This window comes from Petaurus breviceps, unplaced genomic scaffold (genome assembly GCF_028583685.1).
Source record: "Petaurus breviceps papuanus isolate PSGF00001 unplaced genomic scaffold, PetGlider_PUasm1.0 90895, whole genome shotgun sequence".
In the NCBI taxonomy this organism is placed as follows: domain Eukaryota; kingdom Metazoa; phylum Chordata; class Mammalia; order Diprotodontia; family Petauridae; genus Petaurus; species Petaurus breviceps.
In genome coordinates this window covers 15990180-16017558 of record NW_027187372.1, presented here as the reverse complement: position 1 = coordinate 16017558, position 27379 = coordinate 15990180, and the positions used below count along the sequence as shown (strand labels likewise).

General features: G+C 37.0%; 1 protein-coding gene across 1 annotated transcript in view; it reads right to left on the bottom strand.

The window, feature by feature from the left end:
- Positions 1-27379, bottom strand: part of CDC73 (cell division cycle 73) — a 162276-nt gene that overhangs the window by 8167 nt on the left and 126730 nt on the right. The window contains exons 12-14 of the mRNA XM_069074465.1: positions 23808-23843; positions 15272-15359; positions 829-990 (exon numbers count right to left, since the gene is read on the bottom strand). Of these exons, the coding sequence (XP_068930566.1) occupies positions 829-990; positions 15272-15359; positions 23808-23843 (286 nt within the window). The remainder of the gene's footprint in view (positions 1-828; positions 991-15271; positions 15360-23807; positions 23844-27379) is intronic.

The following is a 27379-nucleotide window of genomic DNA, read 5'->3' as shown; positions in this document are numbered from 1 at the left end:
ATCCTGGGCTCAGACACTCAGCACCACACCCAGAAATAACTGGCCGTGTAACCTTGAGCAAGTTACTTAACCCCAATTGCTTAAAAAGAAAAAAAAAAAATTCTATTTCTTCAAATGTAGCCTTAATGTTATGAAAGAACATTTTTGGGGGGGAGGGCAGTTGGGGTTAAGTGACTTGCCCAAGATCACACAGCTAGTGTTTTTTTTGTTTATTTGTTTGGTGTGTTAAGTGTCTGAGGCCAAATTTGAACTCAGGTCCTCCTGACTCCAGGGCCTGCACTGTACTCACTGTGCCACTTAGTAGCCCCCTGAAAGAACATATTTTTAAACTTTTGTTTAGAACTATAAGAACTTATATCCTTATACTATATAGCAGTATTAAAGGTCATCAAGTTTTTAAAATCTCTGAAATAATTTAAGTAAATTATCATTTAATTCTGCTTTGGCAAAACAGGTTGATGACCAGGTGGAAATATCCAAATGCTGGAGAAGAAAATAATTTTAAGTATATTAAAAATGAAGAATGAGTATAGTGTGTTACATATGCATACACAAACACATTATATTGATCAGGTTTTCACAAGAAAAGTGTCCTATAATTAAAAGTTAATATAGACTTTTTCAAATTTAAATAAATATGCATATACTGTTATAATGAAAAACAAACTAGTCTTTTTCTAAGTTGTTAGGACAGTTTTAGATTTCTGAGACCAAAAAGATTTGGTTATATTTAGAAACTATGATGATGAAACTTGAAAGCTTAGAAATTGAAAAACAAATTTAACTAAAAAAGTTAATGAAATATTTTAAGCTGTAAAACCATCTTACCAGTCTTGAGGCATAAGTTTGAGGGGCTGATCTACTACTCGATAGGGGACTGTTACACTTATAGCAGTGCCCCCAGGCTGCATCTGATCTTTTCGTCTCTGAATGAGTGTTTCATTTTCTCGTTGGCAGCCTTGCTTTTTCTTCTCATCTGATGGCACAAATCTTCCAGAAAACAGAAATCAGAAAAGAGATTAATATCAAAAACTATCATAAGTTAGAATGAACGTCAAAGGCCATTCTAAATCCAAGCCATTCTTGAACACTATATTTTAATTCCCACAGTCTTATGACAAACTTTTAAGTAATATCAATTTTCAAACACCAATATCCAAATCTGAATATTAAAGTTCAACATGGAAAAATTCTAGATGTTATATATACAAAGATCGGTAATGCTTAGTAACACATCCTTTATGTCTTAAAACAGAACTTATCATTCTGAAGTTATATAATACTAGAAACTGTTACTATTTTATTCTAATAGATAATACTTAATTCCATTCTCCTAATTTACATTATCCTATCTTTTATGCTTGAACTGGCAACTCTAATACTTCAACATTCTCCAAGTGCTTACTATTACTACTACCATGTAGATATTTATGCTTTATTACTCACTATCAAACTTAACTGACAATGGCACACAAACCACGACAAAAGTGAGACACCCAAAGAAGAGTGAAAAGGAAGCACATATTAAGTCTAGGGGTTATACCAAAGGAGAACTGTCCTTATGCTTGCTCTCATCTCTGAACAAAGGGCTCACCATCATGTAAACTGTTAATGTTAATGCTATGAACAGAAAAATGCTTAAAAAATGATGATGATGAGTCACTAAGTATCTGTTCTCTCTTTCTTAAGTACATCACACTTGTTCTACACAGAAGATAAATAAAACATGTTTGAAAAGCAAAGAATTTATATACTATATATCTATCTCAATCTATCTCAAACTTCTTTAATTTCTTGGGCACTTGGGTATCTTGTTATTTTACTCTGGATCAATGATCATTTTGTTCATGTGCTTCATTTATGCATGTTTATAAATATATATAATTTCTCTAAGCATTATACTTAGCACAAAAAGCAACAAAAATCCCCAAAATCCCAAACCCCCAAATCCACACATTTTATGAAATGTCATTAGTTTATATTAAAGCTATTGTGATTTAACAAATATTTAAGCATCTATTATTTATAAAGTGCTGTGTCAGGCACTGTATAAGATAGCAAAATAGGGCCCTCAATAAGACGCATGACAATACAAAATAAAATTACATATTAATGTATCTGCTTAGTTGCTGGGACAGGAAATATTCTAAGTACAAAATTTTAGAAAAAATATTGAGATTACCTCTGACCTTTAAATTTCATAATTATTAACACTTCAAACTGATAAATAATTCAATAGAAGTCTCTGAGACAAAAGTCTAAACACCAATCAGTAGCATAAAATACTATTCCATGAACAGAGCTAAAAAACATTCATACGAAGACAAAACTTTTTGAGTCCTTGAATATTCACACTTTCTAGTTTCTTTATTCTTAAATAACACTTCTGTCAAATAATAGCTTCTTTTGTTGGCAGTGGTAATTTAAAATTATTGTCTCAATGTAACAGTCAACTCTACTACCCACACATCCACACACACCTGTGAATGCACAAGAAGGAACAAGAAGGCAAGGGGATAAGTAAATAGATATCACTTTTATTAATCTTCATCTTTCTGGACCTCTCTATAGCTTTTCAATCACCCTTTTCTCTTCTATATTCTCTTCTCTATTGTTTGTTTTAGGACACTGCCCTCTCCTGTTTTTCTTCCTACCCGATGGACTGTTCCTTCTGTCTTCTTTGTTGGACCACCATTCAAGTCATATCTGCTAACTAACCATGGTAGTTAGGCTCCTGGACCACCTTCTTTTCTCTCTTTATTTCACTTGGTGGTCTCATCAGCTCCCAAAGTAACAACTGTCATCTCTATGCAGATGAGTCTCAGATCTAATTGTTCAATTGTATTTTCTCTCCTGACAAATGGCCTGTCAAGGCCTGCCATCCAATATTGGACATTTTGAAATCGAATCCCTGTAGACATTTTAAACTCGACGTGTCTGAACTCATTATCTTTCTTCTCCAAACTTTCCCCTTCCTTGCAGACTTCCCTATTATTGTCAAGAGAAACACATTCCTCCCAGTCACACAGACTTGCAACTTAAGGTGCCATCCTCAACTCCTTACTGTTTTTCATCTTCCATATCGAATCAGTTCCTACCACTGCTACCTTAGCAATAACTCTTGGAATACACAACCTTCTCTCCTCTGACATTGCCACCAACCCCAGTGCAGGTCTTCATCACCTCATGCCTGAACTAATGCAATATAAAGCCTGCTGTTTGGTCTCCTTGCCTCAAGTCTTTCCCCACTCCAATCTATCTTCTACTCAACTGTCAAATTCATAAAATAAGTTCAATAAACTTCAGCACCTTAAGGACCAAATATGAAATCTTTTTGACTTCAAAAGTCCTTCATAACCTGGTCTGTTCTTACCTTTTACAGTTTTCTTACTATTACTCCACTTCATATACTCTGCAATCCAATGATAGCTGAATCTTTGCTGCTGTTTATTCCTCACACACAACACTCCATCTCCTGACAATGAGAATTTTCACTGGCTGTCTAACAAAACGGACTCTCTACCTCCTCAACCTCTGTCTCCTAGTTTCCCTCAAATATAAGCTAAAACCTACATTTTCAAGAAGCTATTACCAGTTCTTCATATCTTAGTGCCTTCTCTCCTCAGATTACCCTCAATTTATTATGTTTAACATAATGTGTTTGTACATAATTGTATGCATGTTGTCTCCCTCATTAAAACTCTGAGTTCCTAGAGAGGAGGAAGTGGTTATTTTACCTTTATTTGTATCCTCAGGGCTAAGCACAGTGCCTGGTACTTAATAAACACTAACTTGTAGCTTGTCCTTTGTTCTCCAAGAGAACCATGACATCATCAAGACATCAGAGAGGTGATGGCATAACCATAAGTGAATTGGATTTAAGTAAGGGAGGAATGTGCAAAGTCACCAGCCTCAATTTCTCCTCCAGAGCTATCTGGATCCAGTGGCAAGATATTAAGTCAGGACAAGTGGAGATGGCCTTGGATATAGTGGGAGACCTTGGCCTTTTTAAACTGAGGTCATTTTTAACAGGTCTCAGTTTGACTGAGGCATCACCCATTCAGTGATTAAGGCTAGGTAAGAAATGAAACAGAAAATGGCCCTTTTTTCCTAGTTAAAAAAAAAAAAATCAATTTGGGAGGGGAAGACCCTTGGGGTTTTTGCTATTTATAGTCACTCTGCGATGATTGGGGCTCAAACAAGGACCAAAAGGGACTTGGCCTGGAACCTATTGTTGGCCAATTAACGAGATCCAGAAAGATCTGGGTTTAAGGCATAATCCTTAAGGAAAAAATCTAACCCATAAACCTCAAGATATTTTGTGAGTTAACTGATGACTATAGTAAGGAAATTAAAATCAACATTACATGCAGCTGTTTCACTCATGCAATATCAAAGCCAAATAAACTCTTAACAAAGGGTAGGACAGTTTTGCTATTTCTACAACTGCAATTTTGGAAGCAACATGTTATGAAGCTCTAGCTGTGGCTAGATATATCTGATGCAAAAATCAAATAAAACAGGTGGATCACTCCTCTCAGAAATAAAGGTAAAAGTTAAGTCAATTTTGTTTTGTCCTACCTTATTAAAAAAAGCCTTAACAAAAATAATTTTGATTCCATGTATTTTGCCACAATCTCAATAAATCTAAAGTTATCTAACCTTCACTAGTCATGAGTACTTACCTCCGTTCTACAAAAATCAAAGTAGATAAACATAGGCTACACAACAAATTTATGGACAACCTAAAAAATTAATTACTTGAATTTCCACTTTAATTTATTCTGGCAGTGGGGCATAGTAGATAAACTGTTGGACTTGGGAATCAGGAAGATCTGAGAACAATCCTGTCTCTGACATTTCCTGTGTGACCACAGATGAGTCATGTAATAACTTCTATGAGTCTCAACTGTAAATAAGGGATACTAAGACCTGCACTTGTAACACCCTATTTCTCATATGGTAGGCTGGGAGGTTCAGATGAGATAAAGTTGGAAAATATTTGGAAACCTTAAAGTCCTATATAAAATGCCAGCTATTGTTATTGTCAAGAACACTAAAATTTCAATGTAATAATTGGCATTTAAACATTTAAAAGTTGGTATGTTTTAATTTAAAAATTCACATAGATAACAATGATAAAATATTTACCATTAAGTTTGAACAAGGCAAAGCCAAACAACCAAAAAGCCACAATCCTAAGGTAAAACATTCTTAATTTTACTTTTAAGTTTAAGTATTCTAATGTTTAATACCTCACTGCAACTGACAGCTTCCCTGTAGTGTAAGTCAGCTGGAGGCCTTGCTACATAATTAATGCATAATTGAAAACCCCCCTCAACACAATTATAGTACCAGCTGCAGCCCATAGTTCATGTTGGCATAGATTCAATTTGGGTTCTGCATAAAGTTGAGTATTTTTTTGTCATTTCTTTAAAAAGTCAGAATTTTAAAAATATCTGGCTCAGAACTGACAAAATTAAGTTTATAAATGAATATTATAAATGATTATCAATTATTAAAATATGAGATGTGGAAATAAATTTTAGATGGACTGCAAAGTAAAAACAAAAACATGCATTATAAAACAAAGTAATCCCCTCTTAAAACACCCTAGTCATTGCTATAAACTACTTTCTTAAAGAGACTACAATCTTCCCCCTATAGATTCTTGTCAACCTGAACTACTTCTTTAAAAGATTTATATCAAAACACAAAAAGGAAAATAACTTCTAAGGAAAATAATAACTTTGGAATGTTGCATAAGTAATTTACATTTATACAATGTATATTTATCCCTAGAGCATTGCATTATTACATTATAGCAATCCATCAGGAAAACCAATTCTCACTTCTGTTGTTTGTAAACATAATCATTTTAATTGTCTCAAATCAGAAAGCAAAGCTCTAAAACTAAAGATGTTATTAGTTTTCCATTAAAATGACATTATATATGATGCATAAAGATTAAATCAGAAAGAGTTAAAGTACATTAAGAATTAGGCTGATTTAAAAAACAACCTGCACAATAATTCCAGTTACTGCCAAATTTAAACTTCTTCCTCTATTTCTAATTTCTAAAAGTCACAAACTAGACTCAAATCATATTTAAAATAAATATACTAGAACTGAAACGTACTGGTTCTTTAGGAAACTAGGGTATGAAGGTTGGTTAAATATGTGGCAAACAGGTATAGCACAGAATAACTCCTTTCTATGGGATTATGGAAACAAAATATTTCATCATTTATTTGAATCAAAGAGGGTCTCTAATAGGTAATGCAGCTGTAGCTATTTTCAAGGATGAAATGTTTAATTAGTCTGCTACAAATCCTTAAAACTATTAAATCCTTCTTTGTTGCCTCGATGTGGTAATGAAGTGACTGGTTACTCAATGGCTAAGTCAGTGGAGCTCAAATTATAAATTCTATCAAACTGGAAAAGGCTCCTAGAATAATTTTAATGACAGACTGTATCTCAGAAACATTTTGAGAACTAACCAAACTCCATACAAGGAGGTGTTCTAGTGATGAATTCTTGGCTGTGGCAAGCCAAGAAACAAATAAACATCAAAAACAAAATAGTATTCCTACACAAAGGTAGGCATAGAGGAGGATTATGAATTTTTCGGCAATTAGGCTCAGAATAACAGAGGATAAAGTCTTACAGATTACACAAAAGCTTCGCTCCTACCTATCCTGAACACAACAGGAAGATTCTGAATACAGTAAGTTAAAATGAATACATACTAACAGAAAGGGTAAGACTGTTTCTCAGAATCACAGAATCTTCGAGTTGGGAAGGAAATCTCTTCCAACCATACTTGAATAAGAAGGCTTTGTCAGATCCTATCTCTGAAACAAACTAGTAGTTGGACACTGGGCAAGTTCAGTCCTGTACAATGAGGATTATATTCCCTATAATAGTTCCTACTTCATAGGACTGATGTAAGGATCCAGTGAAATAATGTTGTAAACTTTAAAGCAATATACAAATGCTCTACTTCACTTTTGTTTTTAAATGATGGACAAGCTACTTCACCTCTATGACTCATTATCATCTATGAAATGGAAAAATAATCCTTGTACCACCTACCTCACAGGTCTGCTTTATACAAGATGCTTCGAAGCTGAAAAGTATTACATAAATGTGAGGTATTTACTAAGAGTAATTATTAACAGACAATGGCAGTGAAGATAAACTGTTCCCAATACAAATAAAAACTTTTAATATACCAGGTATACTTAAAACTCATTTCTGTACAGGTGGGAATCATTTCCAAATAAACTCTCTATATAGTAAGAACACAATTTGTCAAAACAAAGATCAAAATCAACACAAAATTAGAAGAATAAAATTTAGAAGATATAGTTTACATCTGAAAACAACTTCAAGCTGACTTATACCAAATAAAAAGATCTGTATTTTGCCCTACAATTAAGTGTGTGCCACTCCCTTACAGAGTAAATAACATGGGCAGACCTGTGTTTTATGAATAATCAATTTAGCAGTTCTATAGAAGATGTATTGATGCAGTGGTGTCAAACTCAAATACAAATGAGTGCCTACAAGGTTGCATTTTGAAAATGTGTTCAAAATTCACATTTTGAAAATGTATTCAAAAATGTTTTCAAAAATATTTTGAAAACCACAAAACTGACATTATCTTTGTTCAATTATATTTATATGCATTTTATTCATTATTTCCTAATTATATTTTAATCTGGTTAGGGGCATTCTAGAGTTTGACACTTCTGGATTGGAGAAAAGAAAGACTAGACCAAGGAAACCAATTAGGCAGCTTTTGCAGTTATTCAGGTAAAAATGACAGCCTGAGCTAGAATAGGCACATGAGAAGAAAAAAGGAACATATGAAATAGATGTTGGGGAAATATATTCCACAAGGTTTGGCAAGTGATTAAATATAGGGTTTGAGTGAAAGAGAAGAATCAATATAAACTGAAAATCTGGAGATACGACTAAATCGATGATGCCATTAAAAAATGCAGATATATGGAAGGTAAGTGTAGGAAGGAAATATGAGCTCTGTTTGGTGATATGGAGCCTGACATGTCTATTGGACAGGTGGAGATGTCAGCTACATTTATTAAGCCCCTACTGTGTCCCAAGTACTGTGCCTTGGCACTGGGGCTACAAAGGACAAAAAAAAATCAGTCCATTTTCAAGGAGCTCATGGCTAATTGGAGCAGACCATATGCAAACAACTATGTACAAACTATATGCAATATAAATTGGTAGTAATCTCAGAGGGAAGGCATTAAGCTTGCTGGTTGCAGAAGGTGGGATGTTACGAAGGTGGAAATGGCAGAACTTGAAAACTGATTGGATATGGGGGATGAGAGAAAGTGAAGACTCAAGAATGACATCTAAGTGATATCCAGAAGGCAGTAGGTAATATGAGAAGGGAATTCAGATAAGGGAATAATAACAGCTAGCATTCACATAGTAAGTTATATCATTTGATCTTTATATCCCTGTAAGATAGGTATTACTATTAATACACCCATTTCATAGATAAGGAAACTGAGGGTGAAGTTATATAACTTGCAAGGATGACACAGTTAGTACATGTCCCTGGCTAGATTTAAGCCCAGTTCTTCTGACTCTATGTCCAACACTCCTACTCATACTGTCATCTTCCTGCCTCTAAGCATGCAGGATCATTTCTTTTTTTTTTGCATTTTTCAAATGCTTTATTAACTTCTGATTTACATCATTCATTTCTGCCAGATTTTGAATTACAAATTTTCTCCCCGTTTTTCCTCTACCCATCACCCCAAAACAGCAGTCCCACAGGATATCCCCTCCTCCAATCTGCTCTCTCCTATATCTTCTCCCATACCCCCTTTGACCTTTCCAGTAGAGCATGCTGGATCTCTATGCCCCAGTGCCTGTATATCTTATTTCCCAATTACATGTAAAATAGTATTAGTAATAGTGTATATATATATATATATGTGTGTGTGTGTATGTATATGTATATGTATGTATATATATATATATATATTAAACATTTCATTTTAAAACTTTGAATTCCAGATTCATTCCCTTCCTCCCTTGTCACCCACCCTTATTGGGAAGAGAAGCTATTCAGTACAAGTTGTACATGTGTAGCTAATGCAAAACATTAACATAGTAGATATATTGTAAAAGACTGTATTTCCCTCCCTCCTATCCCACCTCCCACTTGTTCCATTCTCTACTTTTATCCCATCCCTTTTCAAAAGTGGGTGCTTCCAACTTCCCTCCCCAGACTGTGCTCCCTTCCATCAATCCCCCTCTCATCTCCTTCCCCCCACTCTCCTGTAGGGCGAGATGCACTATTTAGTGTGTATTTAATTTCCTCCCTGAGCCAAATTCAATGATAATGACAACTGACCCATTCCCTTATGCCTTCCTATTCTTCCCCTCCACTGTACCTATTGTCCCTTGCCTCTTCTATATGAGACAATTTACTCCATTCTGTCTCTCCCCATCTCCTCTCATTATATTCCTCTCTCACCTCTTAATTTCACCTTTTCAGTATCATCCCTTCCTATTAAATAGGTCCTATACCCTCTATCTATGTATACCTGTAAACATATATACACACATTCACATATGTATTCATATGCCCATATACCCTCCGGTAGACATATATATGTATATTTCTATTCCCTTCGACTATTTTCATATTAAGAAAAGTTTCATCAGTTACAATGATCATTTTTCCATGTAGGAATGTTAAAAGTTCAACTTTGATAAGTTCCTTATAATTTCTTTTCCCTGTTTACCTTCTCATGCTTCTCTTGCTTCTTGTATTTGAATGTCAAATTTTCTATTCAGCTCTGGTTTTTTTTCAGCAAGAATGCTTGAAAGTCCTCTATTCCACTGAATGACCATATTTTCCCCTGAAACATGATACTCAGTGTTGCTGGGTGACTCTTGGTTTTAATCCCAAGTCCTTTGACCTCCAGAATATCATATTCCAAGCCCTTTCGATCCTTCAGGGTAGAAGCTGCCAGATCCTGTGTTATCCTGATTGTGTTTCAACAATATTCAAATTGTTTCTTCCTGGCTTCTTGTAATATTCTCTCCTTGATCTGGGAATTTCTGAACCTGGCTATAATATTCCTAGGAGTGTTCTTTTGGGGATCTTTTTCAGGAGGTGATCAGTGGATTTTTTCAACCTCTATTTTGCCCTCTGGTTCTAAAACATCAGGACAGTTTTCTTTAAAAACCTCCTGGAGGATGATTTCTAGGTTCTTTCTTTGATCTTGGCTTTCAGGTAGTCCAATAATTTTTAAATTATCTCTCCTGGGACTATTTTCCAGGTCAGTGGTTTTTCCCATGAGATTATTTCACACTGCCTTCTATTCTTTCATTTGTCTGAATCAGTTTAACAGCATATTGATTTCTCATAAAGTCACTAGCTTCCATTTGCTGCAATCTAATTCTGAAGCAATGATTCTCCTCATTGAGCTTTTGAGATTCTTTTTCCATCTGGCAAATTTGGCTTTTTAAGGCATTCTTCTCATTGCCTTTTTGAGCCTCTTTTGCCATTTGAGTTAGTCTATTTTTTAAGGTATGATTTTCCTCAGTCAGGCTGTTGACTCTCATTTCGTAATTTTCTTCCATCATTCTCATTTCTCTTCCCAATTTTTCCTCCACTTCTCTTATCTGATTCTTAAGGTCCTCTATGGCCTGTAACCAGATTGTATTTTTCTTGAAAGCTTTTGGTGCAGGAGTTCTGATTTCACTGTCTTCCTCCTGTACCATGCTTTTGGTCCTTTTTGTCCCCAAAATAGGAGTCTAATGTTGGATTGCTTTGCTTGGTTTGCTTCCTTTGCCTGCTCATTTTGCCACTGAATTACTTGACTTTTGGGCTTTTTACCACAGTAAGATTCTGCCACCAGACAGGGGAGCTTCGTTCCAAGAGCTGGAGTTTTCTCAGCTGCCAGAGGTATTGGTTGGGTGCCCTATCTGAAGCCTCCACACTCTCTGGCAAGCTGGTCACACACCCCAGGACCTCCACCCTAGACTGCAATCTAGATCCAAGCAGGTTAAAGCAAGAGTGATTACCCCTCAGACTGGTCAATTGGTCCCCCTACACTCTGCAGGCTATGAGCTGAAGATGCCAAGTGGAGGTGGCTATGCTGTGGCCCTCAGCGGCTTCTCGCCCTGGGGGGGAGGGGAGGAAAGGGGGGTAAAAAACTGACCCACTCCCAAAGACTGGGTCCCAAAGTCCACACTGCACTGACCTCTCACTTCGTCCTTAGCATCTATGTATTGATAATTCTGAACTGCCACAGCTGCTGGTGATCTGGAGTCCCTCCAGCAGGGGGGGTTGGTCATGCCCACCCTGGGGCTAAAACCTTGGCGTAGGGCTCAGCTTGGCTCCCAGAATGCTGCGCTGGCCAATTCCTGTAGGCCTGCTGGGCTGTCCTCAGAGGGAGGTTGGCTTCTCTGTGTCATTTTGTGGGTTCTGTAACTCCAAAGTTTGTTCAGAATCCCCCTTTTACATGGATTGGAGGTGGTGGGAGCTGGAACTGTGTGGAGGTCCTGTTTCTACTCCGCCATCTTGACTCCACCCCCCCCAGGCAGGACCATTTCTTAGCTATATGCATAAGATCAAATGTTTATTTAAAAAATGCACACACATACTGTTTGAATACTGATATTTGATATAACTGGCTTCCTATGAAATCCTCTGTATTTTATATTATGCATTTAAAAATAACATTCTGAGATAGAATCTTATACTGCCAAAGCAGTGAATGATACAAAATAGGTTAAGAACTCCTTCACTAGATATATAAAATTTTTTTTAACACTAACATTTATACACAAAACCTTCAAAAAATTCAGGCACCTAGTAAATCTAGTATAAAATTTTAACTTCTAATGTTGGTCCTTCCACTAACTGGCTAAAAGAAATTTGGTTACATCTAAATTTGTCTGTTTCATACTCACTGTATTACTTGTTTCCCTGTCCTTCTAACAATCAGAGACACAAAATGCACCTTAATGTTGAAACTGCATAAAATTAAGAAAGACTATATACTATTTTGGGCAGCCAGGTGGCTCAGTAGATAGAGTATTGGGCCTTAAGTCAGGACAACACATCTTCCTGATTTCAAATCTGGACTCAAAAAATTCCTAGCTGTGTGACCCTGGGCAAGGCATATAACCCTGTTTGCCTCAGTTCCTCATTTATAAAATAACCTGGAGATGTTAATAGCCAACTGCTCCAGTATTTTTGCCAAGAAAATTCCAAATGTAGTCATGAAAATTCGAATAACAGTGAAATGAATGAACAATATATATTATTTCAAAAAAACTAATCTCATGGGGGGGCGGAGTCAAGATGGCAGAGTAGAAGCAGGACCTCCCCATGGCTCTGGATTCCACCTTCCCCAATCCGTGTAAAAAGGGGACTCTAAACAAATTCTGGAGCTGCAGAACGCACAAAATGACACAGAGAAGCTAACCTCCTGCTGAGGACAGCCTGGCAGGAATCAGCCAGCGCAGAACTCTGGGAGCCGGGCCCAGCCCCAGCCAAGGCTTTAGCCCCAGGGCAGGCCTGACCAGTTGCAGGGTCGGAGGGACTCCAGATCAGCAGTGGCTATAGCCGTTTCCAGATTTATCAACACATAGATGCAAAGGACAAAGTGAGAGGTCAGTGCAGTCTGGACTCTGGGACCCAGTAAGTGGGAGTGCGTGGCTTTTGCTCCCGGGGCAAGAAGCTGCTGAGAAGCTGGCACAGCCAGCCAGCGCCACCTGGCAGCTTCAGCTCATGGCCTGCAAAGTGTAGGGGGACCAAGCACCAGTCCAAGGGGTAATCGCTCTTGCTTTAATCTTCTTGGATCTGGATTGAAGTCTAGAGTGGAAGTCTGTGTGTACAGCTTGCCAGATCATGTGGAGACCTCAGAGAGGGCACCCATCTAATACCTCTGGCAGCTGAGAAAACCCCAGCACTTGGGACGAAAACTCCCCTGTCTGGTGGCAGAGTCCTACTGTGGCAAAAAGCCCAGGGGTCAAGTGACTGAGGGGCGACATGACCAGGCAAAGGAAACAAAGCAGACAGAAGATTCCAACATTAGACTCCTATTTTGGGGACAAAAAGGAGCAAAGCATGGAACAGTAGGAAGACAGTGAAGTCAGAACTCCTGCACCAAAAGCTTCAAAGGAAAATACAAGCTGATTACAGGCCATAGAGGACCTTAAGAAGCAGATAAGAGAAGTGGAGGAAAAACTGGTAAGAGAAATGAGAACAATGCAAGAAAATTACGAAATGAGACTCAACAACTTGACTGAGGAAAATACTATCTTAAAAAATAGACTAACTCAAATGGCAAAAGAGGCTCAAAACAGCAATGAGGAGAAGATTGCCTTAAAAAGCCAAATTTGCCAGATGGAAAAAGAATCTCAAAAGCTCAATGAGGAGAATCATTGCTTCAGAGTTAGATTGGAGCAAATGGAAGCTAATGACTTTATGAGAAATCAAGATGCTATTAAACAGATCCAAACAAATGAAAGAATAGAAGGCAATGTGAAACATCTCATGGGAAAAACCACTGACCTGGAAAATACATCCAGCAGAGATAATTTAAAAATTATTGGACTACCTGAAAGCCATGATCAAAGTAAGAACTTAGAAATCATCCTCCAGGAAGTTCTCAAGGAAAACTGTCCTGATGTTTTAGAACCAGAGGACAAAATAGAGGTTGAAAGAATCCACCAATCACCTGCTGAAAAAGATCCCAAAAAGAAAACTCCTAGGAATATTATAGCCAAGGTTCCAGAATTCCCAGATTAAGGAGAGAATATTACAAGCAGCCAGGAAGAAACAATTTGAATATTGTGGAAACACAATCAGGATAACACAGGATCTAGTAGCTTCTACAATGAGGGATCGAAGGGCTTGGAATATGATATTCCGGGGGGCAAAGGAGCTGGGATTAAAACGAAGAGTCACCTACCCAGCAAAACTGAGTATCATGTTCCAAGGGAAAATATGGTCATTCAGTGGAATAGAGGACTTTCAAGCATTCTTGCTGAAAAAACCAGAATTGAATAGAAAATTTGACATTCAGATACAAGAAGCAAGAGAAGCATGAGAAGGTAAACAGGGAAAAGAAATCATAAGGAACTTATTAAAGTTGAACTATTAACATTCCTACATGGAAAAACAATAATTGTAACTTATAAAACTTTTCTCAGTAGTTGAAGGGAATAGAAATATATATATGTATATATATGAGAGTATATGGGCACATGAATACACATATGAATGTATATATATATATATATATATATATATATATGTTTATAGGTATACATAGAGGGCACAGGACCAATTTAATAGGAAGGGATGATATTTAAAAGGTGAAATTAAGAGGTGAGAGAGGAATATAATGAGAGGAGATGGGGAGAGACAGAATGGGGTAAACTATCTCATATAGAAGAGGCAAGGGAAAATGGTTACAATGGAGGGGAAGAATAGGAAGGCAAAAGGGAATGGGTCAACCTTATTCCCATTGAATTTGGCTTGAGGAGGGAATGAAATACACACTAAATAGTGTATCTCACTCTCCAGGAGAGTAGGGGGGGGAAGGGGATGAGAGGGGGGATGATGAAAGGGAGGGCAGGATGGGGGAAGTTGGAAGCACCCACTTTTGAAAAGGGACAGGATCAAAGCAGAGAATAGAACAAGTGGGAGGTGGGATATAGTCAGTCTTTTACAATACATCTACTGTGTTTTTGTTTTGCATTAGCCACACATGTACAACCTATACTGAACTGCTTATCTTTCCAGTAAGGGTGGGTGACAAGGGAGGAAGGGAATGAATCTTGAATTCAAAGTTTTAAAATCAAATATTCAAATATATATATACTATTATTAAAAAAAAAACTAATCTTATGATTCTTGATTTAAGTATGTTGCTGATATTATACAGATTATGACAATCATGTTAAAGACTTAAATGAGGAGCAAGTCATATTTAATTGTTTGAAAAGTCTCCAGTCATAAAAGGCTCATTAACTATCATTCCAAGCGATACATCACAGCACTAGTAAAAAAAAAATAGACTGAAGCGCAAGAATCAACAATAAATACTACTGTACATCACAGCACTAGTAAAAAAAAAAAAAGACTGAAGCACAAGAATCAACAATAAATACTACTGTAAGTAACTACTAACTTTGAATTTTTGCTTTTATATCTGAAGATAATCTTTTGGAAAACATATGTTTATCAACTACTTACTTTAGGTCCTGGAGAAGGTCTTTTGCATTAAGCATAGTTATTAGAGACGTGGTAGCTGCTGGAATAATGATGATGGGTGTTCGAGATCCTAGAAACCAGAAGCAACAAATATTTTCAATAAAAGGAAATGAAAATTAAAAACAGCCATAAAGTGGTACCTCATTCCAAATGCCAAAAATGATAAAAGCAACAGTCATTTTTAGAGGGACTAGCAAGACAGTTTGCAGAACTGTGAACTAGTCCAAACATTCTTTTATTTTATTAATTCAATTTTTAATTTATTAATTTGTTTCCTTTTAGTTTACAGGATTCAATTCCACAATTCCTTGAATTTCACATTTTGTCCCCCTCCTTCCCTTCCCCCCCCATGGCATCTTATAATCAAGTATAGGATCTATAAATACTTTCACATTATACAATGGTCAGGTTATAAGGATGGATTGTACCAGCTGGAATGAAAAATGGTAAAGAGGACATAAAATCAAATTAGAGAACGAAAAAGATCAGGTATTTTGCTTCCACCTGGATATAAATTAATTCTTTCTAGTTCTTTCTCTGGATGCACGTTTTTCTCTCCATCATGCGTCTTTTGGGATTGACTTATATCCCTGCATTGTTGAGAAGAGTCCAGTCTATCAAAGTTGGTCATCACACATACGTTGTGTCTGTAATTGTGTACAAATTCCTCCTGGTTCTACTCTTCTCACTCAGCATCAGTTCTTTTAAGCCTCTCCAGGTAAATATGAAGACCGCCTGCTCCCCGTTTCTTATAGCGCAATAATATTCCATAACATGCATATACCACAACTTGTTCAGCCATTCCCCAATTGATGGACACCCCCTTAATTTCCAATTCTTTGCCACAACAAAAAGAGCTGCTATAAACATTTTTGTACATATGGGTCTTTCTCCCATTTCTATGATCTCTTTGGGATATAACCCTAGGAGTGGTATTACTGGATCAAAGGGTATGAAAGTATTTATAGCCCTTTGGGCATAGTTCCAGATTGCTTTTCAGAAAGGCTGGATCAGTTCACATCACCAACAATGCATTAGTGTTCCCGTTTGCCCACATCCTTTCCAGCATTTGTCATTTTCCTGTTTTGTCATCTTTAGCCAATCTAACTGGTGAGATGTGGTACCTCAGAGTTGTTTTGATTTGCATTTCTCTAATCAATAGTGAATTAGAGCATTTCTTCATGTGCTTATAGATAGCTTTAATTTCTTTCTCTGAAAACTGCCTGTTCATATCCTTTGACCATTTATCAATTGGGGAATGACTTGTATTCTTATAAATTTGACTCAGTTCTCTGTATATTTTAAAGATGAGTCCTTTGTCAGAGACATAGGTTGTAAAGATTCTTTCCCAATTTCCCACCTCCCTCCTAATCTTGGTTACATTGGCTTTATTTGTACAGAAACTTTTCAATTTCATGTAGTCAAAATTATCCATTTTATAATGTTCTCTAATTCCTGTTTCATCATAAAGTCATTCCCTCTCCACAAGTCTGATAGGTAAACTATTCCTTGTTTTAGCAGACTGCTTACAGTATCAACCTTTATACCTAGATCATGAACCCATTTAGACTTGATTTTGGTATATGGTGTTAGATAATGGTCTATGTCCAGTTTCTGCCATACTATATTCCAGTTTTCCCAGCAGTTTTTGTCAAATAGTGAGTTTTTATCCCAAAAACCAGGGTCTGGGGGTTTATCAAACAATACATTACTGTAGTTGTTGACTTCTGAATCTCGTGTGCCTAATCTATTCCATTGATCCACTCCTCTATTCCTAAGCCAGTACCAAGTAGTTTTGATGACTGCTGCTTTATAGTACAGATTGAAATCTGGTAAAGCTAGTCCACCTTCCCTAGCATTTGTTTTCATTAATTCCCTTGATATTCTGGATCGTTTATTCTTCCAGATGAATTTTGTTACTATTTTTTCTAACTCTATAAAGTAGTTTTTTGGTAAATTAATTGGTATGGCACTAAATATATAATTTAATTTAGGTAAAATTGTCATTTTTATTATATTAGCTCGACCCAGCCATGAGCAATTGATATTTTTCTAATTAGTTGGATCTGACTTTATTTGTGTGAAAAGTGTTTTGTAGTTATGATCATACAGGTCCTGGGTTTGTTTTGGCAGGTAGATTCCCAAATATTTTATAATGTCTACAGTAACTTTAAATGGGATTTCTCTTTCTACTTCTTGCTGTTGAGTTTCATTGGAAATATATAGGAATGCCGAGGATTTATGTGGGTTTATTTTATATCCTGCAACTTTGCTAAATTTATTTATTGTCTCAAGCAGTTTTTTACTTGATTCTCTAGGATTCTCTAAGTATATCATCATATCATCTGCGAAGAGTGATAGCTTGGTCTCTTCTTTGCATAACTTGATTCCTTTGATTTCTTTTTCTTCTCTAATTGCTACTGCTAACATTTCTAGTACCAGATTGAATAAGACGGGCGATAGTGGACACCCTTGTTTCACCCCTGATCTTATGGGAAATGCTTCCAGCTTCTCCCCATTGCATATAATACTTGCTGATGGCTTTAAATAGATGCTACCTATTATTTTAAGGAAGGCTCCATTTATTCCTATACTTTCTAATGTTTTTAATAGGAATGGATGTTGTATTTTGTCAAAAGCCTTTTCTGCATCTATTGAGATGATCATGTGGTTTCTGCTAGTTTTATTGTTGATATGCTCAATTATACTGATGGTTTTCCTAATATTAAACCATCCTTGCATTCCTGGAATAAATCCTACCTGATCAAAGTGTATTATTCTTGAGATAAGTTGCTGTAGTCTTTTGGCTAGTATTTTATTTAGAATTTTTGCATCTATATTCATGAGGGAGATTGGTCTATAATTTTCTTCCTTGTTTTATCTCTTCCTGATTTAGGTATCAGTACCATATTTGTGTCATAAAAAGAATTTGGTAGGACTCCTTCTTCACTAATTTTCCCAAATAATTTGTAGAGTATTGGAATCAATTGTTCTTTAAATGTTTGATAGAATTCACTAGTGAATCCATCTGGCCCTGTAGATTTTTTCCTAGGGAGGTGACTGATGGCTTGTTCAATTTCTTTTTCTGAGATGGGATTATTTAAGTAATTTACTTCCTCTTCACTTAATCTGGGCAACTTGTATGTTTCTAAATACTCATCCATTTCCCTAAGATTGTCAAATCTATGTGCATACAATTGGGAAAAATAATTCCTAATTATTGTTTTGATTTCCTCTTCATTGGAGGTAGATTCACCCTTTTCATTTTTGATACTCATAATTTGGTTTTCTTCTTTCTTTTTTTTATCATATTGACTAAGGGTCTATCAATTTTGTTGGTTTTTTCATAAAACCAGCTCTTGGTTTTATTTATTAGTTCAACAGTTTTCTTAATTTCGATTTTATTAATCTCTCCTTTAGTCTTCAATATTTCTAGTTTAGTATTTAATTGGGGATTTTGAATTTGTTCTTTTTCTAGGTTTTTTAATTGCATGCTCAATTCGTTGAGCTCCCTTTTCTCTAATTTAATCACGTATGCACTCAGGGATATAAAACTTCCCCTAAGAACTGCCTTTAATGCATCCCACAGATTTTGGTATGTTGTCTCATTATTATCATTCTCTTGAATGAAATTACTGATTGTTTCTATAATTTCTTGTTTGACCCACTCATTCCTTAGGATCAAATTGTTTAATTTCCAGTTAGTTTTTAGTCTGTCTTTCCCTGGCCCTTTATTGCATATAATTTTTATTGCATCATGATCTGAGAATGATGCGTTTAATATTTCTGCCTTACTACATAGAATTGTGAGGTTTTTATGCCCTAGAACATGGTCAATTTTTGAATATGTGCCATGAACTGCTGAGAAGAAAGTATATTCCTTTTTATCCCCATTCAGTTTTCTCCAGAGATCTATCATACCTATCCTCTCTAAAATCCTGTTCACCTCCTTAACTTCTTTCTTGTTTATTTTGAGGTTGGATTTATCAAGTTCAGATAGGGGGAGATTAAGGTCTCCCACTAGTATAGTTTTGCTATCTATTTCTTCCTCTAATTCCTTTACCTTCACCTCTAGGAATTTGGATGCTACACCACTTGGTGCATATATGTTAAGTAGTGATATTGCTTCATTCTCAATGGTGCCTTTTAACAGGATATAGTTTCCTTCCTTATCTCTTTTAATTAGATCAATTTTTACATTTGCTTTATCTGAGATAAGGATTGCTACCCCTGCTTTTTTTACTTTAGCTGAGGCATGATATATTTTACTCCAACCTTTTACCTTTACCTTGTGTGTATCCCTCTGTTTCAAATGTGTTTCTTGTAAACAGCATATTGTAGGATTATGATTTCTAATCCATTCTGCTATCCGTTTCCGTTTTATAGGAGAGTTCATTCCCTTCACATTTACAGTTATGATTGTTATCTGTTTCTTTCCCCTCATCCTATTCCTGCCCCTGTTAATGTTCGTATTTTCCCTCCCTTCTCCCTTCCCCCCCTTAATAGTTTTCCTTTTGACCACCGCCTCCCTCAGTGTTCCCTTTTCGGCCCCCCTCCCTTTTCCTCCCCTTTTCCCCTTACTACTTCCCCCCCTACAAATCACTCCCACCCCCCTTTTGTAACCCTTTCCCCCTCCTACTGCCTGTAGGATATTGTTATACTTAATGAGGTATGCTCTTTTTTCTTCGCATCAAGAATGACAGGAACAGATCTCATGCGAAGCTCCTCTCCCTCCCCTCTTTCCCTCTAAAATGATGTGTGTTCTCCTTGTTTACCTTTCTAAGTCACTGTTGTTTCTCGTAATTGGAGGTTGAATTTTCCATTGAGTTCTGGCTTTTTTATCAAGAAGGTCTGGAACTCTGTTATATCATTGAATGGCCATCTCTTTGCCTGGAAGAATATGCTCAGTCTCGCTGGGTATGTGATCCTTGGTTGTAATCCGAGCTGTTTTGCCTTCCTGAAAATTGTATTCCACTGCCTCCGATCTTTCAGTGTGGAGGCTGACAAATCCTGTGCAATCCTCACTGTGGACCCTCGATATTTGAATTGTTTCTTTCTGGCCGCTTGAAGTATTTTCTCTTTTATCTGGTAGTTCTGGAGTTTGGCCACAACATTTCGAGGATTTTTCAGTTTGGGATCTCTTACAGCAGGTGTCCGGTGGATTCTGTCGATTTCTATTTTCCCCTCAGGTTCTAGTATCTCAGGGCAGTTTTCCTTAATGAGCTCTTGGAGAATGTTGTCCAGGCTCATTTTTTCATCATAATTTTCTGGTAGGCCTATGATTCTCAGATTATCTCTCCTGGATCTGTTTTCCAGGTCAGTTATTTTTTCTTTGAGGTATTTTACCTCTTTTCTAATTTTTCATTTTTGTTGTTTTGCTTGGCTAATTCTTGGTTCTTCATAGAGTTGTTTCCGTTTGTTCAATTCTGGTTTTTAGCAAATCATTTTCCTTGGTTAATTTTTGAAGCTCCTTTTCCATATCATACACTTTTCTTTTTAGAGAGATGTTTTCCTCATTATAATGTTTTTCGAATTCTGCTATTTTCATTTTGAGAGAATTATTCATTTTGTCTTCTATCTCTCTCATTTTGCTTTCAAAGTTCCTTTTGATCTCATCTAGGAGAGCCTTCTGTGCTTGGGATCCATTCCCTGTTGAAGTCTCAGCTGTGGGTGTGGAGTCCACAGTGTCTCCCTCTGAGGTTGGTTCCTCCCTCTGAGGATAGTAGGACTCTAGAGTCTTTGTCTTTGTAGTCTGCTTTCTACCCATTTTGAGGCAGTGTCCTAGCCACGCCCTTCCTCTAGGATCCCAAGCCTTTACTGTAGAGGGTTTTGCCCTGGGGCAAGAGTTACTAGTCAGAGGGGGGGTTTGGAGCAAGTGGGGTTCATTCTGCCATCCTTGTCTTTGGAGGTCCTGAAAGGGGCTTTTTTTTTTTTTTTTAAGATTTCTGGGCTATGAAGTGGTAGCCCCAGGAGTGTTTGCTGTCCAGTATAGGGGCCCCTGTATTTGCTTCTTACCTTGCGCTTTCCAGTCCCAGCCCTTTGGTGATACGCCTGGTAGTGGACCTTGTGGTTGGTGGGAAGACTTGCCCTCCGAGTTGATCAGGCCCCTTCCAGGCCTGCGTCCGCCACGCCTTCCCGCACAGGCCGCTGCGCCGTTGCCCGCTATTATTCCTTATTAGAACTTGTCCTTCGCATCTATGTATTGATAAATCTGGAAACGGCCACAGCTGCTGCTGATCTGGAGTCCCTCTGGCTGGCGAAGCCTCGGCGGCGTGGGGCTGGGCTCGGCTCCCTGAGCGTTGCGCTGGCCGATTCCTGCCGGCCTGCCGGGCTATTCTCAGCGGGAGGTTAGCTTCTCTGTGTCATTTTGTGGGTTCTGCAGCTCCAAAGTTTGTTTAGAGTCCCCCTTTTTACATGGATTGGGGAGGGTGGAAGCCGGAGCTGCGGGAGGTTCATGCTTCTACTCTGCCATCTTGGCTCCGCCCCCCATATCCAGGCAGTTTCATATAGTTCATAAATGTTACCATGTAAAACATTTCCATATTCTTAATCACCAAACCTGGTTCTGAAAGACTTCTGACTGTTGTCAAAAAGCTGAAGATCTGCCATCAATGAAGTTACTAAAAATAAGGTACCCCAGGTTCTGAAGGGGTGTTGTTGTGGATAACACTGTTACCCACAAGCTGAGTCAGTAATCTTACATTGCAGGGCAGCATACCAGATCACTGTTGACTACTATGGTGTAACATGACATGCATGAATCAAGATACCTACTGCCATTTGATGGACCCTAAATTTAGTAGCAGTTCCCGTCCCCCGTGGAGGGGCTGAGGAGACGCGAAAAGCCCTCTCCTGACGCCGGTCCCGCTGGAATCTCCTCCTCGCCCCGCTGCGAGCGAGGGCTGCCGGAAAAGCGCCAGGGACGCTCCTCACAGTCCTCAGACTCAGCGCACTGCACGTCGGGAACTCTAGTCCAACCATTCTTGAAATAAGTGTGTGGTTATGCAAGAAACATCAAAAAATTGCTCATATTCTGACCCATTCTGCTACTGGGTATATACCCCAATAATATCAATGACAGAAGAAAATGCTGCATGTATATCAAGACATCTATAGGCATACTTCCCTTAGTAAACAAAACAAAAAAACACCTGGAAACAAAAGAGGTGCCCAAAGAGCTGGGAACAGCTGGCAAACTGAGGCATATAAACGCAGTAGAGAATTACTGTACTGAAATGAATGAATAATTCAGAGAAGGTTTATACGAAGTGATGGAAAATGAAATGGAACTAGAATAAATATACAGAGTGACTATAAAAATGTAATAGAATACAACATTAAAAGATAACCATGGATCAAAGGCATTGGCCAATACTGCTTCTGGGAGGAAGATTTTGGAATATATTTTGTTATTTCTAGCAGAGAAGTAGCAAACTATAAATAAGAAAATGTCATGCTATTAGTTGTATTCACTATACTGTACAATTTTACTTAACTTTTTTTCAAAAATGTATTTTATTTTAAAATTAATTTATTTATTTACTTTTAGTTTACAGCATTCAGTTGCATAATCCCTTGAGTTACAAATTTTCTCCCCGCCATGGCGGTGTGCAATCAAATATAGGATCTACAAATATTTTCACATTAAACATTAGTGAGGTTGTAAAAGATTATAACAATGGAATGAACAGTGGGAAAGAGGAAACAAAACAAAACAAGAAAAACAAAGAGAGCAGGTAGTTTGCTTCGCATTCAGACTCCATAAATCTTTCTCTGGATGTGGATATCTCTTTCCATCATGAGTCTTTTGGAGTTGTCTTATAACCTTACATTGCTGAGAGGAGTCCAGTCTATCAAAGTTAGTTGTCACATATACATTGTGTCTGTAATTGTGTACATATTTCTCCTGTCCTCACTCAACATCGGTTTATATACGTGTCTCCAGGTTATTATGAAATCCGTCTGCTCCTCATTTCTTATAGCACAATAGTATTCCATTACATTCATATACCACAACTTGTTCAGCCATATCCCAACTGATGGGCATCCCCTTGATTTCCAATTCTTTGCCACCACAAAAAGACCTGTTATAAATATTTTTGTACATATGGGTCCACTCTATGATCTCTTTGGGATACACCCCCAGATGTGGTATTGCTGGGTCAAAGGGCATGCATTTATTTATAGCCCTTTGGGCATAGTTCCAGATTGCTCTCCAGAATGGTTAGATCAGTTCACAACTCCACCAACAATGCAGTAGTGTTCTAATTTTTCCACATCCTCTCCAATATTTATCATTTTTCTGTTCTGTCATCTTAGCCAATCTGACCAGTGAGGTGTGGTACCTAAGAGTTGTTGTGATTTGTTACTTAACTTTTAAAAATGAATTTTTAAATGTTTTAAAATAATTGAGATGATCATTTAATCAAATAAATTTTCTTTCTTGGATGAAAATCCATTTATATGTAGTGTTCACATTTATTTGTTGAAAAAAAATTAGAACTACATAGGCACTTACCTTTTTTCTGGTTTGGAGGTGGTCTTGCTTGGGAAACTGTAACATTAAAAAAATTACAGAATTTGGAATATTACAAAAACTGAATTACTTTTAAAAATTAAGATGATCTAAAACTGAAAAATTACAAAAATTAGACTAGTATAATAATGTTCTAGTGGAATCAACGTAAGCCCAACTTCAAGGGTTAACAAATGATTATTTCTCTGCTCTACAAACATATCAGAATCTCAAAGTACCAGGTAGAGCCTCTTGTCAAAAGTTATTAAAACCTAGCATGATTTTATGTGATTTTCTGTTGAAAATTTATCCATAATGAAAATCTTCACAACATTATTAGTTTTGAAAGAGATATTTAGATTTTGGCCCCTTTCACATGTAGGAAGACCAGCAACAGAAAAAAGAATTAAGTTTATAAGCGATTATTTAGCTAATGTTTTTAATATGGCGTATACAATAAGATGTACTTCATTCAACCCATCAAAATAAAATGGGAAATTTAAAAAAACAAATATAGATAAAAGATGTTTGATATCCTAAACTCCATATGATATAGCTTTCAAGGAAGAATACATGAAAGGGAGAAAAGAAATGCATGCTTAAATATAGTGGCTAGGTGATCAGTCTTAAGAATAGCTGACTAGGCAATTTTGTTATTTGTTAGTAATCAAGGAAAAAGATTCCGTTTAAGCAGTTTTAAATTACTGGTCAAGAGAAAAAAATATATATACATTACCTGTAAGCTTCCTTTACCCATACCAACTATCCACTATTAATGGAAAATTGAAGCCATCCTTTCTTAAGTTCATTAGCCCCCACCTAGTTCAGGTCTTCATTACCTCATGCCCTGATTATTTCAACAGCCTCCAGTTTCTTTTCCCTCTCTATTTTGCCTTTTTCCATGAGATTAATTTTACTCAAGAACACACTCTGATCTTATTATGTCCCTACTCAGATTCTGTCACTAGTTCACCAATTAATGCCTCCTGAATAAAGCTCATATTTTTCTGACATGACTCTATATACCTGGCTTCAACCTACTGAAAAAGTATGTTACACTGGGAGGCAGAAAACACATCTGAATCCTAACTCTACCATAGAGTGAACATGGGTCATCACTTAATTTTTTATTCTGTTTCCTCCTTTGTAAAAGAAATGACAATTTATACTACTCCACGGGGCTTTCAATAATAATCAAATGAGAAAACAAATGTAAACGTGTTTTATGTAGTGCCATATAAATTTAACTTACTATTATTACTTCCTGTGTTCTACTCCAACTGTTTTATTCATGTAACACACCCAACTTCTAGAATGTTACCGTTCAAAATCATACTCATAGTATCACAGATTTAAAATTGAAAGGAATCTTAGATACTGTCTAGTCCAACCTTCTCATCTGGTAGATGAGGAAACTCAAATGTAGTGAAATTAGAAATTACTGAATTCAAGGCCTCTGAATCAAAAGTCAGTGGTCTTTCTTGTTGCTCCCTCCTTGCCCCCTGCTCCTAGTGCCTTTCCTATGAAATTACCTTCCATCTACCCTATGGCACAATCTTAGATACAGGGTTGTGGGGTTGTTTTTTTCACATGTTGTCTTTTCCCTAGTAGACTGTAAGTTCCCTAAGGGCACTGGTGGTATATGGCCTTTCCCTGCATCTTCAGAGGTTAGCACAATGCCTGGCACATGACTTAGTTTTGTTCATTCTTGATTTTCAAAGAGGACTAATGACAACATCACGTGTCTTGACTTTCGAGGAAATTGGATTTAAGTGAGGCAGAGCTGTACAAAGTCATCAGCCTCACTCTGTCTTCCTAAGCCCTTGAAGTCCAGTGGCAAGAGACAAAAGTCAAGACAACTGGAGACAGCCCAGGACGCAGGGGATGCATGTTAAATGCTCAACAAATGTTTGTTATATGACTGCTTCTCAATTTCATCTCATCCCATTATACCTACTCAATGTATTTTTCAAGGGCCAGCTCAAATGATACAATAAATGATCATTCTGTCTTCTAAACTTGTATAGGGTTTATTATTTGTTCCACTGTAACCACGATTACTAAATGCCCAGAAAAGAAAGTTTTCTGAAGTCACAGGAACTGTGAAATAGTTCAACAGTATAAATGGATATAGTTTTTATCAGTGGAAATAACCTTTAAAAAGCTATATTATCATCAACTTTGTTAATGCCTCAATAAAGACCTTAACATCTTCCTTAAGAGTAGAAACCTAGGGGTGGCTAGGTGGCGCAGTGAATAGAGCACCGACCCTGGAGTCAGGAGGACCTGAGTTTAAATCTGGCCTCATACACATAACACTTACTAGCCGTGTGACCTTCGGCAAGCCACTTAACCCCAATTGCCCAGGCTCCCTGCCCCCCCACTCCAAAAAGCAAAAACAAAAAAACAAAAAACAAAAGTTGAAACCTACATATGTTGTGTTCACCTGATCAGAATGTGAACTCTTTAAGAGCAAGGATTGCCTCTACTTTTCTTTTTGTATCCCAGAGCTTAGTACAGAGCTTTGTACACAGTAAGTTCTTATTAAATGTGTTTTCATTCACTTACTGTAGATGTCTTTATACAACATAAATGTATAATTTGTGCACATGTATAATTCACTCAACTATATTATAAATTCACATTTTAAACCTCTCTGTATTCCACAATTATTTATTAAGCACTTATTCTGTATATTAACATACTAGGTGCTAGAGATGCAAATAAGAAATTGATAGTTCTTGTTGCTTAGGGGTAGATGGGGAAGATGAGAGGACTGTGGAGAAAGAATGATATGCACACAGTATAATACAAAGTAGAAAGTGATGATGCAGTAAAGTGCTATGAGAAATTAGAGTAAAGCCAAGTCCCTTTACAAGAGGTAGGGGACATAAAAGGTTTATGAAAGAGATGGTAAATGCCTGTGTAGGGCCTTATAGGAAGAGAGGCTCTTTAAGTCCTCTCACAGTGACTAGCAAAGTACTTATCACATAGCATGGATTCAAAAAAGAAGGTCTGAGATGGGGGCTGAATCTATTATTTCACTGGTATATGGAACTCCAGATGAGAAAATACCCTTTACTGGTGCCTCATGGCACCAACCTCTCTAATATTAGAGAGTTGCCTAGGGTAATGAGAGGTTAAATGACCCACTTGGGGTCACAAACAATATCAGAGTCAAGACTTGAACCTAGGTTTTCCAGGCTCTGAAGCAAGCTATATTTTTATCTCTGTTAGATGAGGAATGGAGTATATGAAAGGGAGACATTCTCTTCTTGTATAAAACCACAGTAAAGAGACATTAGATTTGCTTTTGCCTAGCTCTAGAGAACAGAACTTAAGAAAGGCAAATTTAGGTTCTAAGTAAGGAGGAAAATGGCCTCAGTTAGATAATAAGTACTTCAATGCGCCAGTTCAGTAAGATGGATTTTCAACTGGTTGAATAACTGGACTCAAACGGAATAGTAATTAATGGGTTGAGGCCAACTTGTACCAATCTAGAGGAAGATCTCCATAGTTTAACACATTACAACTCAATGTTTAGCCTTTCTTTTTCTCCACAAGGTTTTCAGTGG